This window comes from Saimiri boliviensis, chromosome X (assembly GCF_048565385.1).
Source record: "Saimiri boliviensis isolate mSaiBol1 chromosome X, mSaiBol1.pri, whole genome shotgun sequence".
In the NCBI taxonomy this organism is placed as follows: Eukaryota; Metazoa; Chordata; class Mammalia; order Primates; family Cebidae; genus Saimiri; species Saimiri boliviensis.
Window position 1 is genome coordinate 102,563,334 of NC_133470.1, and position 19,349 is coordinate 102,582,682.

General features: G+C 42.3%; 1 protein-coding gene across 3 annotated transcripts in view; it reads right to left on the bottom strand.

Moving 5' to 3' along the window:
* Positions 1 to 15,465: 15,465 nt before the first annotated feature.
* HPRT1 (hypoxanthine phosphoribosyltransferase 1) overlaps positions 15,466 to 19,349 on the bottom strand; it is a 38,172-nt gene continuing 34,288 nt past the window's right edge. For all 3 annotated transcript variants that reach the window (XM_074391772.1, XM_003931150.3, XM_010341757.3), the window contains exons 7-9: positions 17,713 to 17,759; positions 17,472 to 17,548; positions 15,466 to 16,116 (exon numbers count right to left, since the gene is read on the bottom strand). In XM_074391772.1, the coding sequence (XP_074247873.1) occupies positions 16,069 to 16,116; positions 17,472 to 17,548; positions 17,713 to 17,759 (172 nt within the window). In that variant the 3' untranslated portion in view covers positions 15,466 to 16,068. The remainder of the gene's footprint in view (positions 16,117 to 17,471; positions 17,549 to 17,712; positions 17,760 to 19,349) is intronic.

Here is a 19,349-nt window from a genome sequence, read left to right on the forward strand (position 1 = left end):
TTATGTAACAAACCTGTACGTCCCACACATGCAACCCGGAACTTAAAAGTTGAAGAGAAAAATGAAAAGAATATTTCATAGATGGTATACCAGGTTGAATAGTGTTACCCAAATGCCATGTCCACTTGGAAACTTTGAATATGACCTTATTTGAAAATAGGGTCTTGGCAGATGTAATCAAGTTAAGATGAGGTCATGCTAGATTGCGGGGAGTCTAATCCAATGTGACTGGTGTCCGTAAGAGGGAAATTTGGACGCAGACTTCCACAGAGGGAAGATGGCCACATGAAGATGGAGGTAGAGATTGTAATGATGCTGTTATAAGCCACAGAACATCAAAGGTGGCCAGAAACCACCAGAAAGAAGCGAGGAGGAAGCAAGGAATGATCCGTTCCTGAAGCCTTTGAAGGAAGCACAGCCCTATTGACACCTCGAATTCGGACTTTCAGCCTCCAGAACTCTGAGAAAATAAATGTGGTTTGGTTTTTTTGTTTGTTTTGGTTTTTGGGTATGTTTTGAGGCAGGGTCTTGCTCTGTTGCCCAGGCTGGAGTGCAATGGTGCGATCTCGGCTCACTGCAACCTCTGCCTCCCGGGTTCAAGTGATTCTCTTCCCGACTAGCTGGGATTACAGGCGACTGCCACCATGCCCAGCTAATTTTTCGATTTTTAGTAGAGATGGGGGTTTCACCATGCTGGCCAGGCTGGTCTCGAAATCCTGACCTCAAGTGATCCACCCGCCTCGACCTCCCAAAGTGCTGGGATTACAGGCATGAGCCACTGTGCCCAGCTGTGTGTTGTTTTAGGACACTTACTTTGTGGTACTTTGTTATGAAGCCCTAGGAGATAAATCCAGGTGGTGGTGGTCTGTTTCTCCAAAATAAACATGTAAGCGACCAGCACAAAAAATACAAAAAATGTGTTAAACACATAATATCTAGCTGTATCCCATTTTGCGATGCTGGCAGCCACTGGTGATTAATTCTGTTCTTCTTATTTATTAGCCAGAACACTTCCATAAAAAGAAATATCCCTCATGTATTATTTGAATAGTCAGTGGTTGTTTGTGTTGAAAACAACATAAATGCTTGTTTATTAAAAATTTTTCTTATATTTATCTGCCTTTTTAAAATCACCAAAGGACTGGCTTGCTAGCATCTTCCAACACTAACTAATTAACTGAGTTGTGTTTTGTTCGTTTTTATCTTTTTGGTGCAAAATGTTCCAGGCTCTTCCTGTACACTTCTTGACCCAGACCTTGAATTAGCCATCTCTCCAAGGAGACCTGTTCGTCTCTGTGGGAAATCATGTTTCAGTGTTCCAATCTGAACCTTGCCCACAACCTTGTCTTTCAAATTACAAACTGGCCCATCTTTCTGCCTCTCGGTCTCCTTTATCCTGCTATATTTTTCCGTAGTAATGTTCTCCTCCTAACCTACTACATACCACTTACACACTACAGGGTACTGTATACGAAGGGCCACAGAATTCGAGTCATTTTGTTGTTGTTGTTGTTCACTTACGAATCTCCGGTGCCCAGAAGACTGCCTGGCCCATGTGCAGTATTCAATAGATACTTGCTCAGTGACTGAATTGCACAGGCTTAGGCTGGACCGGACCATGCATTTGATCTCATGTATGCCAAAGATACTGACCATAGTAGAAGGAGGAGGTCTTTTGTGAGGACAGGTTTTCAAATACCAATTCTATGCCTTTAACGATTATTGAATTTTTTTCAGATTTTTCATTTGTCCTTACTTCAATTCTAGTATTTACTCTGTTTAGGTTCTCGAATTTATTTCTATAAAGTCTTCACAGTGTTCTCTTATTATAGAACATTTCAAAAATACACAGAATAAAAGAGTGTAATGAACCCCACGGACCCAGCACCAACATATGGGCACTGTAGTGCCTCCTGTATCCACCCCATCCCTCCCATCCCCTTGGATGTTTTTCTTTCCTTCTTTCCCTCCTTCCTTCCTTCCTCCCTCCCTCCCTCTCTTCCTTCCTTCCTTTCCCTCCCTCCTTTTCTCCTTTTCTTTCTTTCTTTCTTTTTCTTCCTTCCTTCCTCCCTCCCTCCCTCTCTTACTTCCTTCCCTTCATTCCCTCCCCCACTCCTTTCTTTCTCTTTCTTTTTTCTTTCTCTCTTTCCTTTCTTCCTTCCTTCGCTCCTTCCCTCTTTCCTTCCTTCCCTTCCCTTCCCTTCCCTTTCCTTCCTTCCTTCCTTCCTTCCTCTCTTTCCCTCCCTCCCTCCCTCCCTCCTTCCTTCCTTCTTTCTGTCTCTCTTTCTCTTGCCTCAGGGTTTTATCATATTGGCCAGGCTGGTGTCGAAATCATGACCTCAGGTGATCTGCCCATCTTGGCTTTTTTTGTTTTTGTTTTTTTTTTTGTTTTTTGTTTTAGTCAAGGTCTCACTCTGTTGCCCAGGCTGGAGTGCAGTGAAATGATCTCGGTTCACTGCAACCTCTGTCTCCTGGGCTTAAGCAATCCTTTCACCTCAGCCTCCTCGGTAGGTAGGACTACAGGCGTGCACCATCAAGTCCAGCTAATTTTTGTATATTTTGTAGAGATGGAGTTTCACCATGTTGCTTAGGCTGATCTCAACCTCCTGGGCTTAAGTGATCCTCCCACCTCAGCCTCTCAAGTAACTGGGACCACAGGCGTGTGCTACCACCGCACCTGGCTAATTTCTGTATTTTTAATAGAGATGGGGTTCCCCCGTGCCTGGCCCCCTGGATTATCTTCAAGGAAATCCCAGATAGCCCACCACTTTATAATAAGTATTTCAGTATGTACATCTATAAGATAAAGGGCCAGGCACGTGACTCACGCCTGTAATCCCAGCACTTTGGGAGGCCAAGGCAGGAGGATCACCCAAGGTCAGGAGTTCAAGACCAGTCTGGCCAAAATGGTGAAACTCCGTCTCTACTATAAATACAAAAATCAGCTGGGCGTGGTGGTGCAGGCCTGTAATCCCAGCTACTTGGGAGGCTAAAGCAGGAGAGTAGTTTGAGCCTGGGAGGTGGAGGTTGCGGTGAGCCGAGATGGTGCCATTGCACTCCAGCCTGGGCTACAGAACGAGACTCCATCTCAAAAATAAATTAAAAAATAATATAAAGACGCTTGTTTCTAGCGTTTTCTTCAGATCGTTAAACTCTCTTCTACATCTATAGAAATCTTCTATTTTATTTTTAATATCGTTTATGCCTTTTCTCTCTTTCTTCTTTCCTTTTTAAACTGTAAATTTTGGTATAAATTCAAGCTTACAGAAATGTTGCAACAGTAGTACAAAGAAGTTCTGAATACCCTTTACCCAGATTCACCAGTTTCAACAAATCTTGCTCCACCTGCTTTATCATTTGCGTTCTCGCTCTGTCTCTATTTGTATGTGTGTGCTTATAAATATTTTTTCAGAGCCGTTTGTAAATTGGAGCTATTGTTCTCCTTCACCTGTGAATACTTCAGTGCGTACTTTCTAACAAAAACATTCTTTTGCATACCACAGTACAATCAGGAAACTTGGCCTTGAGTTGTTACTGCTATACTCCAATCCTGACAATTGTTTCAATATCATCCTTTATAGTTACTTTTTTCACAGTCCACGATCACACATTACACTGAATTGTCTCCTGAACAAGGAAGAGTTCCCCAGAGTTTGCCTTTCGTGACATTGACACTTTTGACGCATCTTGGCCAGCTGTTTTGTAGAATGTCCCTCGATTTGCGTTTGTGTGATGCTGCCCCACGAACAGACTCAGGTCATGCATTTTTGGACGACTACCATAGAAATTACACTTGTTCTCAGAGTAGCACAGCAGGAGGTAAATAGCGTCATTTTCCCCCATTATCGTTGATGTTCTTTCATTGTCCGTTCACAGTGGAGTCTTCCCATTGTAAAATTACTACTTTCCCCTTTGTTATTAATGACTTGTGGCTTAGTTTGGGGGTACGTAAGTATCCTATTCCTCATCAAACTTTCACCCACTACTTTTAGCACCCATTGATGACTCTTCCCCAAATCAGTTATTACTACTGTGGATGCTAAATGGTGAATTTCTTTCTTTCTTTCTTTCTTTGAGATGGAGATTCACTCTCATCGCCCTGGCTGGAGTGCAATGGTGAGATCTTGGCTCGCTGCAGCCTCCGCCTCTTAGGTTCAAGCGATTTTCATACCTCAGTCTCCTGAGTAGCTGGGATTACAGGTGCCCGCCACCACGCCTGGCTAATTTTTTGTATTTTTAGTAGAGATGCGGTTTCACCATGTTGTCCAGGCTGGTCGTGAACTCCTGACCTCAGGTAATCCACCTGCCTTGGTCTTCCAAAGTGCTGGGATTATAGGAGTGAGCCACTGTGTGCAGCCATCAGTTTGTAGTACTTTCTAGTATCGCTTTTGATTTCTTTTTGATGCATAATTTTTTTAGAAGGCATATTAATGTCTAAATGTTTGTGGATTTTCTAGAGATACATTATTGGTTTCTAGTTCAATTTCATCATGGTCATATTTGATCTGAATGCTTTCAATTTGTTGAGACTTGTTCTGTGACCCAAAATAGTGCTTATCTTGGTAACCGTTCTACACGCTCTTGAAAAGAGTATGTATTTTGATGTTCATAGTTGGAATATTCTGCAAATGTAAATGAGGTACCCAGTTTTTCAGAGAGGGACATGGAAATCTTCAACTAGTCATTAATTTGTCTGCTTTCCCCCACAGTTCTATCATTTATGCTTCAAGTATGTTGATGCTCTGTTAAGTACATAAGTGCTTATTATTATGTCTTCCTGATGAGTTGACCTTTTTGATCAATGTGAAATTACCCTCTTTTTTCCTAGCAGTAATCATTGCTCTGAAATCTACATAATCAGTTCTTATAATAATGTTACTCTAGTTTTCTTTTGATTTTTGTTAGTGTATACCTTTTCCACTCTTTTAACATTCTTAGCTTAAAAAAGGAAGGAGCAGAGCAGTTGTAGAGTATGCTACTGTTTGTGTTACGAGGCAGAAATACGTATGTATATATCTACTTGCATATACATAAAATAGCTCAGGGAGTGAGGAAACTAAAATTATTTGCTGGCTGTTGGGAAGTGCACTGATTAATTGGAAAAAGGGATGAGAGAAAAATTTCACTGTATACTTGCTCATACTTTTTGAATTATTCAAATATATTTAAATTATCCAAACATAATTTAAATTTTGCAAATTACATTAAATATATATTTTTAAATTCAAACATTAAAAAATAAAAACAAACAGATAACTCTCTCTTAGATGGTCTCTTTTTTTTCTTTTCTTTTTTTTTTTTTTTGAGATGGAATCTTGCTCTGTCGCCCAGGCTGGAGTACAGTGGCAGTCTCGGCTCATTGCAGCCTCTACTTCCCGGGATCAACGATTCTTCCACCTCAGCCTCCTGAGTGGGGGACTACAGCCTCCTGAGCTGGGACTACAGGTGCGTGCCAAACGCCCGGCTAATTTTTGTATTTTTAGTAGAGGTAGGGTTTCACCATGTTGGCCAGGATGTTCTCGATCTCTTGACCTCGTGATCCATCCACCTTGGCCTCCCAAAGTGCTGGGATTACAAGCTTGAGCCACCGCACCAGGCCTAAAACTCCCTCATAAAAAAGCATTATATCAGAAACAGAAACATAATCATCAAGAAAATAGCATATGAAAAATTTACCACTGCCAGGCACAGTGGTTCACGCCTGTAATCCCAGCACTTTGGGAGGCCAAGGAGGGCAGATCGCTTGAGCTCAGGGATCTGAGATCAGCCTGGGCAACATGGTGAACCCTGTCTCTAAAAAAATAATAATGATAATACAAAAATTAGCCAGGCGTGGTGGTGCATGCCTGTAGTCCCAGCTACTCAAGAGGCTGAGGTGGGAGGATCACTTGAGCGTGGAAGGTCAAGGCTGCAGTGAGCTGTGATCACACCACTGCACTCTGGCCTTGGAAACAAAGTGAGACCCTGTCTCAAGAAATAAAAGAAACAGCTACCTGCCTCATTCAGTGAGTGTATTAACAAGTACCACATGCTGGGAACTGGCTTAAACAAGAGATTTATTTTCTCACAGGTCTGGCAACTGGAAGTCCAAGATCAAGGTGCAGGGTTGGTTTATTCTGAGGTCTGTCTCCTTGGCTTCTAGATGGCTGCCTTCTCCCTCTGACTGTGTGTGTCTGTGTGCTCATTTCCTCTTCTTTTTTTTTTTTTTTTTTTTGAGACGGAGTTTCGCTCTTGTTACCCAGGCTGGAGTGCAATGGCGCGATCTCGGCTCACCGCAACCTCCGCCTCCTGGGCTCAGGCAATTCTCCTGCCTCAGCCTCCTGAGTAGCTGGAATTACAGGCACGCACCACCATGCCCAGCTAGTTTTTTGTATTTTTAGTAGAGACGGGGTTTCACCATGTTGACCAGGATGGTCTCGATCTCTTGACCTCGTGATCCACCCGCCTCGGCCTCCCAAAGTGCTGGGATTACAGGCTTGAGCCACCGCGCCCGGCCTCATTTCCTCTTCTTATAGGGATACCAGTCATATCGGATTAGAGTTCACTCTGATGACCTCATCAATTAATTTACAATAACCTCTTTAAAGATCTATCTTCAAATACAGTCACTTTCTGAGGTACCATGGGTTAGAACTCCAACATAGGAATTTTGAGGGGACACAATCATCCCATCACAGTGAATCACCAGAAAGATTTACACAACTCAAGAGCAGTTTATACTAATAGCTAAGAGTTAGAAACAGCAAATGATACAAAAAAGAAAGGAGCTGGAAAAATATATACATCAGACATAGTGGCTCATGCCTGTAATCCCAGCACTTTGGGAGGCCGAGGCGAGAGGACTGCTTGAGGCCAGGAATTTGAGAACAGCCTGGCCAACAGAGTGAGACCCCAGTCTCTCTATAACATCCACACATATACATCAGGGGGGTCCAGAGAAGCCCAGCACAGGCTTCCAATGTCCTTCTTCATCTGAGAGGAAGCCACACAGGATGTGGTCTTTCCCTCTCAAGCAGCCAGCCAGAGAGCATGAAGAGAATGCCTCTGTCCAGGGAAGCCTGTTTGGAGATTCAGGGTCTGAGAGGCTCAGGTAGGGGCTGGTCATACACATATAACCTGCTAGCAGCTGGCCATGGCACCAGAAACTCAGGACCCCAAGCACGGAACCCTGTTCACATACGTCATTGACCTTTGCCCACAGCAACCTTGACGAGCTGGTATGGTATGTTCCATTGCTCCAGGTGTACATAACAAAATCATCAATCAGTAACAAAAGAACACTCTGAGGGCCACATTCCCGGGGGATAGCTCAGGGTGACTCATGGTTCCCTTGGAGACGAAAGAAAGAAAATAACAGAGCTGCTGTATTACCTCTTTGCTCAGAACACCCAACTGGGAGATTTCCCTATTCCTAACTACCATCCCTTACAAACGGGAGTCGAGGTACAGGTTTTAGGGAGAGGGAAGTGCGGGGATGAGGGAACTAGGGATTGGCACCATTTAGCCTACCAATTATACATACCCAGGAATCAGGTTTTAATTGAAATGATCTTTACCATGAAAAAAAAAAAAAGGAAAAACGGATACCTCTGCTTTTCTGGGCTTCTTTCCCCCCTCACCTAATTATGTCAACCATCTTAGCTCTTGGAACAGAATGCAAAGCATGATACACAGCCCCATCTGATCTCCCTACCCTGGGACGTCCCTGCCCTCATCGCCCACAGCTGTCTTGCTTCATGTTTGTGCTCCAGCCGTGCTGGCAACCCTGAGGTTTCTCACACACTCCAGGCCCCCGCCTGCTTCCGGGCCTTGGGTGCCGCTGTTCTTTTTTCGCGGAATGTTCTTAGAAATCCTCTTCACTCTTCCCTTATCTGCTGCATGTGTCTTCTCAAAGGTCACCTCCTCGGAGTCTTCCTGGCCCTGCCATTCTCCTCGCCCTTTCCTCAATATATCATTAACCTGAATATTTAATTAATGTTTACCTGTTCCTCCTCCAACTCCCAACAACAATGTCTGTACCACGCGGGGCGGGCGGGTAGCGGCTGTTTCTAGTTCACAGCGACATCCCGAGGCTTAGCACCATGCCTGGCTGAGTGAGTGCTTGTTGAATGAATGAATGAGTTGCATCTAAGCAGACACTGGGTGAAAGAAAAGATTTAGGACACAGTAACATTCCTTATTTTTAGCTCCAGACTACAGAGGAAATATTCAACTCAACTGTTAACTTTTCTCTCAAGATTCACATATGCAAATATTATATTTAACATAGAACTTTTTTTTTTTTTTTTTTTTTTTTTTTTTGAGACCGAGTCTTGCTTTGTTGCCGAGGCTGGAGTGCAATGGCTTGATCTCGGCTCACTGCAACCTCCACCTCCCAGGTTCAAGCGATTCCCCTGCCTCAACCTCCCGAGTAGCTGGGACTACAGAAACACGCCACTACGCCTGGCTAATTTTTGTATTTTTAGTAGAGAGGGGGTTTCATCATACCAGCCAGGATGGTATTGATCTCCTGACCTCATGATCCACCTGCCTTGGCCTCCCAAAGTACTGGGATTACAGGCGTGAGCCACCATGCCTGGCCACAAAATTTCTTTTAGAAAGGTGATTCTTGCTCCCCTTTAAGGGGCTAACCCTAACAGTTTCTTTCTTTTTTCTGATGACAAGTAACATATTTGTAAAAGAAAATTAATGCAGAAAGGAATAAAGTAGAGAGCGCAGGTCTTTTGTAATGGAGGTTGGGGCGAGGAAGAGCTGGGGCTCACACATTTTGAAACGTACAGCTGTCACACTGGTGGCATCATGGTAGCTGTGTCCTTAGAGCTCACCAAAATGTGCCCCTGGATAAAATGGCCACATCAAACTGTCTTCTCACTTTGCTGTTTATGTTCTTTGCCTGTTTTTCTAAGAAAATGTCCTCAAATGTGTATTTTCTTATTTTGAAATTTTTTGTTATATTAAAAAAGCCTTTTGTCTGTCCAACAAGTTGCTAGTTGTTTTCTCCAAATTATTGATTGACTTCTACCTTTGTGGTGCTTTCCACCACTCAGAAGTGACTTTTCTGTTTGTTAGTTGTTTGTTGTCTTGCTCTGTCACCAGGCTGGAGTGCGTGGCATGATCTCCGCTCACTGCAACCTCCACCTCCCAGGTTCAAGTGATTCTCATGCCTCACCCTCCTGCTGAGTAGCTGGGACTACAGGCACATGCTGCCATGCCTGGCTAATTGTTTTTTTTTTTTTTTTTTTGAGATGCAGTCTCTGTCACCCAGGTTGGCTCACTGCAACCTCCGCCTCCCAGGCTCAAGTGATTCTTCTCATGCCTCAGCCTCCCAAGTAGCTGAAATTACAGGCGGGCACCACCATCACGCCCAGCTAATTTTTTGTATTTTTAGTAGAGACAGGGGTTTTGCCATGTTGGCCAGGCTGGTCTTGAACTCCTGGCCTCGAGTGAACCACCCACCTCAGCCTCCCAAAGTGCTGGGATTACAGGCGTGTGCCACCGTGCTCAGTATCAGAAGTGATTTTTATCAGCCAGTGAATTCTGTGGATCCTTTGCCTTTATCATCTCTGCCTTTGGTATCATGCTTAGAAAGGTCTTCTCCACCCCAGGATTAGAAAAGCGTTCACCTGAATTTGCTTCTAGTATTGTCATGGTTTGATTTTATTTTTCAGTTACATTTTCAAGGCACCTGGAATTTATTTGGTGATAATAGACATTTATAGAGTGCTTATGATGTGTCAGGCTCTGTTCCAAGTGCCTCATATTGATCGTCTCATTTGGAAGCTGGTAGAAACTGTGTTTTCACAGGTGAGGAAACTTAGGGACAGGCGGTTGGGTACTTATCCAAGACCACACAGCTGGTGAAACCTGGTCCATCTAATGCTGAAGTCTACACGGAGTTCTTATAAGGATTAGAGTTGGTGTATAAGTTTCTGGAACATAGGAGGCAGTCGGCAGATGATAGGGTTTAATATTATTGCATAGTTCTCATAAACATAATTTTTGATGGCTGTAGATTATTTATTAAAATGGTATCTTTTAAAGTTCAGTTTATTTCTAAACTATTATTCCTTCACAAGTATGAAAAGACTTTAGAATTTCATGGGAATAAATGAAACCTTTATGTCCAGAAAGTGTCCTCATACCGAGGGAGGGGAACAACACACACCAGGGTCTGCGGGGGAGCAGGAGGGGAGGGGAGGGACAGCATGAGGATCAAGAGCTAATGCATGCGGGGCTTAATGCCTAGGTGATGGGTTGATCGGTGCAGCAAACCACCATGGCACACGTTGACCTATGTAACAAACATGCGCGTCCTTCACATGCATCCCAGAACTCAAAATAAAATAAAAATAAAAATAAATAAAAAGAAATTTTGGAAGGATGTACATCAACGTTTCCAGTTTCATTGGGTAGTGGAGTAACTGGGTTTTCTTAAAAAAATCTTGCCTCTATATTCCAGTTTTCTAGAAAGTGTTTTTGTTTTTTTATTTTGTGATCAGAAAAATAACCACAATAACTGCTATGTATATGTTTTAAAGGCTATGAATGGAAGGAGATGGGGGGATATGTAGAGAATGACACAGGCTTCTAAGATTTTCCTTTTGGTAACATGGGAAGAACCTGAAGCTGTTAGGAAGGGTAAATGGAGAGAGGGTGGCTCTCCAGGAGCAGAAAGGGGCAGTGAGAGAGGGAGGGAAGTCGAGGAGGCAGCAGGTAAGAGGAGGTTTATGCAGCATTTATACAATTATATAAAGACAGAGGGGCCGGGCACGTGGCTCAAGCCTGTAATCCCAGCACTTTGGGAGGCCGAGGCGGGTGGATCACAAGGTCGAGAGATCGAGACTAACCTGGTCAACATGGTGAAACCCCGTCTCTATTAAAAATACAAAAAACTAGCTGGGCATGGTGGCGCGTGCCTATAATCCCAGCTACTCAGGAGGCTGAGGCAGGAGAATTGCCTGAACCCAGGAGGCGGAGGTTGCGGTGAGCCGAGATCGCGCCATTGCACTCCAGCCTGGGTAACAAGAGCGAAACTCCGTCTCAAAAAAAAAAAAAAAGACAGAGGCCGGGCGCGGTGGCTCAAGCCTGTAATTCCAGCACTTTGGGAGGCTGAGGCGGGTGGATCACGAGGTCAAGAGATCGAGATCATCCTGGTCAACATGGTGAAAACCTGTCTCTACTAAAAATACAAACAATTAGCTGGGCATGGTGGCACGTGCCTGTAATCCCAGCTACTCAGGAGGCTGAGGCAGGAGAATTGCCTGAACCCAGGAAGTGAAGGCTGTGGTGAGCTGAGATCACGCCATTGCACTCCAGCCTGGGTAACAAGAGCGAAACTCCGTCTCAAAAAAAAAAAAAAAAAAAAAAAAAAAAAAAAGACAGAAAGAAGAAAGAAAATATGTAAAAATGGATACCCTGGTATGTGGGGTGATGGTTGCATTTTACTTTTATTCTGTATTTGTAACTTCTTGTGTATGGTTGCTTTTTTTTTTTTTTTGAGACATTGTGTGAGTCTCAAAAAAAAGGTGGGGGTGATAAAAGGGCCTACCTCAAGAGGATGTGGTGAACATCAAAAGAAACAATACATACCAGGTGCCTACACATAGTAAGCGCTTGGTAAAAACGTAACAGCCATTAAAAATAAACGTGATGCTCACAGGCTTGGTGGAAAAAGGAATGGAAAGTGGTAGTGGGAACAGAATAGGAGGGAACAAAGCACCTCTGAGTAGATTTTTCTGCATAGCTCTAACTCTTATTATGTTTCACCCTAATAATTCATTAAAACTAGGATATGAAGGCTAAGGGTGTATTTGGAATACAAACACTAATAAACCAAACTGCATTATAAATAATGGCCACACTGAAAGGGATGAAGAAAAAAATAAGTAATTTTGGAAAACAGTATTTTGACTGGATACTTGTCCAACCTACGGCCCAGGATGGCCTTGAATGTGGCCCAACACCAATTAGTAAACTTTCTTACAACATTATAAATTCTTTTTTTGTTTTTGTTTTTTTGTTTTTAGCTCATTAGCTATCATTAGTGTTAGCGTACTTTATGTGTGGCCCAAGACAATTCTTCCAGTGTGGCCCAGGGAAGTCAAAAGATTGGGCGTCCCCGCTGTAAGGCTTAGGACAAAAAGATCTGTACACAAATAATGAATTCTAGTTAGTCAAACTGTTACAGGCATACAGAACTACTTTATGATCCTAGGGTCAAATAAGTGAATAAAGTATACATAACAAGAGCCACATTTCCCACTGTTGAAAAAGCTAAAAAGGAAGAGGGGGAGGCTAGAATGAAATCTGTGCTGTGGATTAGAGCGGAAACATGACTTATCAACTCATGTTTATTTTAATATGTATACAGACAGATACAGAAATAGACGTAGATGTGTGTGTATGCGTGGTTAGTATGCACGCTTTATTTCCTAATCCTATCCACTGGGAGGACCTACAAACATTTTACAAATTATTTGTATGACCCTCCAATAGAAATGAGCATGCCTACATGAGATCCTGGTTTCTAATAGCGTTCTCCAATAACAACCAGCGCTCTGTGAAGTAATGGCTGATTCTGGAACAGGGTAGGGAAAACACAAGATGAGCCTGTAATGTCTTGTAGTGTCAGAAAACAGACACACTCAAAAAAGTGCAGGGACATGACAAGAGGACACAGAGGGTGATGGAAGGATGCAGGGCAAAAAGTTCCAGGCAGAGGAAGCCACGTGAAAAATAAAAATAATCAAACCTCTGACTTACGTTCAGAGCTCTCAGATCTTGCCCATAATTAAAGGAACAGAAAAAAATGTTGGGGAAAGGAAGTTCTACTGAAAAGCTACCAAGTTTGAATGTCACTTCACTCATTAATCATGACGAGGAAGTCCATTAGGAAGTACATCCATATTGTGTAAAGAGAAAACTTGAAACTTAATTTGGCAGTGTTTAACAGTAATGCTTGAAGTTGCAAATAATGAAAACCATTAAAACATCATTACTCTTTCAAGTGGTTTAAAGTGTCTATAAAATTCACATTTGAAAATGGCAGAACAAGCCAAGCATAGTGGCTGATGCCTGTAATCCCAGCACTTTGGGAAGCCACGGCGGGAGGACTGCCTGAGCCAGGAGTTCGAGACCAGCCTGGGAAACATGGTGAGACCATATATCTAAAAACATAAATAAAACATTAGCTGAGAGTGGTAGCATGTGCTTGGCCTGAGCCAGGGAGGCGGAGGTTGCAGTGGGCCAAGATCACACCATTGCACTCCAGCCTGGGCAGCAGTAGACAACACTGTTTCAAAAAAGCAGAGCAAACATAATCCTTCATACCAGAAAGCTATACTGTCTGAAGCTGTCCACAGGATCATAAAACAAGCCAGGAGAAAAATCTGAAGAAAATGTTGGAGAAACTCTGTAACAGTCTATGAAAATGCTTTCTAGTGCCAGGGGAAATCAGTTTACATTCTTAAAGATCAGCTGTGACCTCAAAAAGCTGTGTTTAATGTACAAGTCATCTGGACCCAGTACATTCATTGAGCTTTATATTTTCCTCTACATTATCAGTGTATTAGTATCTACACAGGAGCTCGGCACTATAGGTTAAGTGGCAATGAACTAAGAGGGAAGATGGTGAAATACAGCTGCCTGGGTTCAGATTCCTCATCTGCTACTTATTAGCTGTGTGATCCTGGGCAAATTATGCAACCTCTCTGGACTTGCCCTTCTTCATCTGTAAAGTGGGGGCAATTAAAATCCAAACAACCTACCTTATAGAGTTATCACAAGGATTCAAAAGCGCTTAGTATCATTCCATTGTATACAGAATTCAATACATGTTAGCTATTCTTAGTAAGGTTTTTTTGTTTTTTGCTTAACCTGAAAAAGGTTTTGCTTCTAATTCTAGGTAATACAGATACTGTAATTTTCAAGTACTTTAATTGCTTTTTAACTTCCTATCATTTATCCAACAAATATTTATTGAGCACTACAATTTTCCAGGCACTCCTGTAGGTGCTGAGGACATAGCAGTAATGAGGACTGGCAAGGTCCTGCACTCACGGAGCTGACAGTCTCCTAAGGGAGACAGACAGTAAATAAGAAAGGAAAAGATCAATTTAGTAGATACTTCTAAGGGAACAGCTCTGCCATGAATGTCTCCACAGAGGCCACATAGACAAGGTCAACAGCAGTCTGACCCCTCTTGGAGGAATGCCATGTGATCCTCCCAGGAACACTGTAACATAACCAATCTTGTGAAGAGCTGTCCCAAGGCCATTTGTCACCCACCTCCCTACGTTGTGGGAGCTGCCGTGAGGCAGTTTCTCATCTGACTCCCTGGTTCTGATAAGACATGGGACTTTCAACATTGCCTTCTCACTTAGGGCAAAGCTGCAAGGCTATAAAATCATAGAGCTGGAATATGGAGCTGACTCCTCCAGGACACGGCAACCTACCACTTTTGTCATTCACGTCAATTATATAATATGTTATTAGGTTACACAATGCCAAATTGCTTATCACCGACCATTTTTTTTTAACCTATAAAAATTGTAATTTCATGTGGTTCAATTTACTAGAAGGTGGTAGGTGCAGCTGAAAAAAAAAGAAGAGGTCTGGCCATGGGAAGCTGGATGCAGTATTCAAGAGGGTAGCCAAGTGGACCTCAGGAGCTGACATTTGAGGGAAAGAAGGGGACTCAGGAGTTTTGGATATCGCACTCACATGTGGTAACATCTACCTCAGCCTTATGTGGGTATGAAGATCAAATGTGGTAACAGAAGTAAAAATGTTTTGTAAACTAAGACAGTCTAGGACTACAGCAAATTATTATTTTAGTATTAGTTTGAGTCTCCTACTTTGCTGCTGGGAATTATAGCAAACTTTTTTTTTTTTTGAGACAGGGTCTCATTCTGTCGCCCAGGCTGGACTGTAGTGGCACTGTCAAGGCTCAAGCAATCCTCCCACCTCAGCCTCCCAAGTAGCTGGGACTACAGTTGTATGCTACCATACCCAGCTATTTTTTTAAAAATATTTTTGTAGAGACAGTGTTTTGCCATGTTGCCCAGGCTGGTCTTGATCTCCTGAGCTCAAGTGATCCCCCACCCTGGCCTCCCAAAAGTGTGAGCCACTGTGCCCAGCCAACAGCAAACTTTTAAGAAGTGTAAGCTAGATGGCTCACAAGGTTGCCAGTTCATACCTCATGTGGAACAGATAAGCAATGAAGAGTTGGCTTAAAACTTTTCTCCTGCTCCCAGCTAGGCATTTTTATAGCTGCACCAACCCATTCTACCACGTAATCATTAAGATTACAATTAAACTAGCTACTAAAACTTAACAAACAAGGAAAATGGAACCAACAGAAAACTGTACTAGGTTAATTTGTAGAGAAATGATAACTATGCATAGTTTCTTTAAAGAGACAGACCTTATTTTAAAGATTTTTACACTGAAGAATTAAAAAAGCAGTACATTTTAGGGAATTTATTGATTTGCATTTAGAAGAAACTGCTGACAAAGATTCACCGGTAATAATCTGAACAAGTTGGAAAATACAGTCAATACTACTGAAACACTACTAAGATAATTCCAAGACATAGGTTTATTCGACAGAACAAAACGTCTTAAATGCTGTCTTTGATGTGAAAATTGACTGCTTCTTACTTTTCTCAACACACGGTGGTATAATTAACAATATTCAATCACTTCCGCTCTTTTCTGCATATATAAAAATTAAACCAATTAAAAAACTAATATATCTTCTCTTTATTTCTTACAGATACGATTTCAATGTTTCACTAAATAGTGGTGTGGTTTAGGAGATTTTTTTCATTTACAAGTTAAACAACAATCCATCCAAAGGGAACTGATAGTCTATAGGCTCATAGTGCAAATAAACAGTTTAGGAATGCAGCAACTGACATTTCTAAAAGTACAAAACAGATAAAATTCTTAGAACATACATGCAAAAAGCTCTACTAAGCAGATGGCCACAGAACTAGAACATTGATAATTTTACTGGCGATGTCAATAGGTCTCCAGATGTTTTGAAACTCATCTTGAACTCTCATCTTAGGCTTTGTATTTTGCTTTTCCAGTTTCGCTAATGACACAAACATGCTATAAAACAAAAATCCAGAAATTCACATTCAAAAAGTATATTCTAAAATGAAAGGCAAGAACAACACTTTACATATAAGAACACTATTATGTAGCCAGGGTTCTTACTAAATAGAGACAGTACTACCATATTTTAGACCAGTAACTTTTGGGAAATGTATCTTTTGAAAACAAAGCAGCAGTCTCTCTCATTAGTTTGTTTCTTGTTTCAATATGTAGTTTTTGTTTTTGTTTTTGTTTTTTTTTTGAGACAGAGTCTTGCTGTGTCACCCAGGCTGGAGTGCAGTGGTGCGATCTTGGCTCACTGCAGCCTCTGCCTCCCGGGTTCCAGCGGTTCTCCTGCCTCAGCCTCCCAGGTAGCTGGGATTACAGGCATGCACCACTATGCCTGGCTAACTTTTGTATTTTTAGTAGAGACGGGGTTTCTCCATGTTGGCCAGCCTGGTCTCGAACTCCTGACCTCAGGTAATCTGCCTGTGCCAGCTTCCCAAAGTGCTAGGATTACAGGCATGAGCCACTGTGCCTGGCTTCAATAAGCAGTTTTGAAAGACAAAGTAGGGGATTTAAGCATATCAAAGTGGGAGGCCAAGGTAAGTGGCGAAAAAAGATAGAGTAAAAAAACCTGCTTTACATAGTGCTGTTGGAGTCTTCCTGAATCTTCCTCAACCATGTTTGTAAACACATCCTGGGATTCCTGCCTCCAGAGTAAGGGGCAGGTACTTAAAGGACAGGGAATTGAAAGACTAAACTCGATCATTTATTTCTTACTTATGACCACATTTATCATTTGAAATAATAATGCAACAGTTATTATTATTATTATTATTATTATTATTATTATTTTTGAGACGGAGTTTCGCTCTTGTTACCCAGGCTGGAGTGCAATGGCGCGATCTCGGCTCACCGCAACCTCCGCCTCCTGGGCTCAGGCAATTCTCCTGCCTCAGCCTCCTGAGTAGCTGGGATTACAGGCACGTGCCACCATGCCCAGCTAATTTTTTTGTATTTTTAGTAGAGACGGGGTTTCACCATGTTGACCAGGATGGTCTCGATCTCTCGACCTTGTGATCCACCCGCCTCGGCCTCCCAAAGTGCTGGGATTACAGGCTTGAGCCACCGCGCCCAGCCTGCAACAGTTATTATTAAAGCTCTTCAACTACTTCGGCCAACAAGAAGTGTTGCCCTAGCCTGGCCAGGTTCCAGTTCTAAGGACGTCTGTACTAGACTACAGCTTTATGTGACTAATGGGAACCATCGGTCTCCTCAAATTATGAGGTGCTGGAAGGAGAAAACAATTCTCTTTCCTAAATTTTTATGTGAGTTTTGAAAAATGAGAAAAAGAAGCAATTACTTACATTCAAATCCCTGAAGTATTCATTATAGTCAAGGGCATATCCTACAACGAACTTGTCTGGAATTTCAAATCCAACAACTAAAAAAAATCATAATTCATCATTTAGATACAGAAAACATCACTTTTAAATCTAATACTGGCAAATGTACCTCTCTACAAATATTCTCTAAGCAATTATAAGCCATTTCACATGAACGCTTTTACGTTAAAGAGTGATCGATTAAAAAAAGTAATTCACTTACAGTCTGGCCTATATCCAACACTTCGAGGGGTCCTTTTCACCAGCAAGCTGTTAAATACAAAATTTGACATGTAACATACGGAGAGACTACAGGGCATTACAAAAGGGAAGATTGATTTTTCTAAACACTGATTTCACACGTGCTGACTGTACCATGGTCACTTTTAACACACCCAAAGAATGACAATGAAATGGAGAGTGAAATTATGGGGATTACTAGAAAGGGGCAGCAATGAGTTGACACTACAGACAAGTCCCTTGGTTGATCACCTGGAACCTGAAGGACAGTTCTGAGACCTGCACCCTGATTACCCAGGTGTCCACTGAAGGGCAGCTAATCAGGGTGCAGAGTGTCAGTGAGTAAAGTTAAAAAGATATGGGTTCTCAGTCCAGAAACCTTGGAAATACAATCCCTAAACTATAAAATGGTGTGGGAGAGGTGAACATCACCTTTCATCAAAATATTCTTTTTTTTTTTTTTTTTTTTGAGATGGGAGTCTCGCTCTGTCGCCCAGGCTGGAGTGCAGTGGCATGATTTCAGCTCACTGCAACCTCCACCTCCCAGGTTCAAGTGATTCTCCTGCCTCAGCCTCCTGAGTAGCTGAGTAGCTGGGATTACAGGCATGCACCACCACGCCCGGCTAATGTTTGTATTTTTAGTAGAGACCCATCTCTAGTAAAAATGACCACCGTGTTGGTCAGGCTGGTCTTGAACTCCTGACCTTGTGATCCACCCGCCTAGGCCTCCCAAAGTGCTAGGATTACAGGCGTGAGCCACTGCACCTGGCCACATCATTCTTTTTTTTAAGAGCTGAGTCTCGCTCTGTGGCCCAGGCTGCAGTGCAGTGGTGTAATCATAGCTCACTGCAGCCTTGACTTTTTGGGCTCTAGCGATCTGCCTACCTTAGCCTTCCAAGTAGCTGGGACTACAGGTGTGTACCACTTCACCCTGGTTGCATCACAACTTTTAATACCTGGCTTACAAAGACGAACTTTAGGCTAAAACAACTAGTGTGCCAAAAGAACTAGTATTTATTTTTGAGAGTAAAAGCTGGAGGTGGTATAAGTCGACTCTACCAAAAGCTAATTTTATAACCCAAATGTTGCCTGTTGAAAAATGTTCAGCCATTATAAAAAACTATAGAAGCTGCTTTGAAATTTTATAGATTTATAGCTGCCTTTATAGATTTTAAAGGCAGTCTCAAGAAAACTTATGCCTTCTTACATAAATACATAAAGAGCTGGAAAGGGTCCAAAGTGATTCTCAACCTGCAATGCACATCAGAATCACCTGGGAACTTTACAAAAACAAAACTCAGATACCCAGGCCACACCCCTGACTAATTACATCAGAATTGCTGGAGATGAGACACAGGCATAGGTTGTCCTGGTTGTTGTTTTTAACTCTCTACATCAAAGAAGACAGGATAGTGCATGAGTCCATTTATATGGAACGTCCATAATCCACAAATCTGTACGAACTCTCTGTAGAAAGTAGATTAGTAGTTGCCAGGGGCTGGGAGAAAGGAAAATGACTGCTAATGGGTACAGGATTTCTTTTGGGGGTGATGAAAAGATTATAAAATGAAATAGTGGTAGTAGATGCACAACTCCAAACATACCAAAGTTAGACTGTAC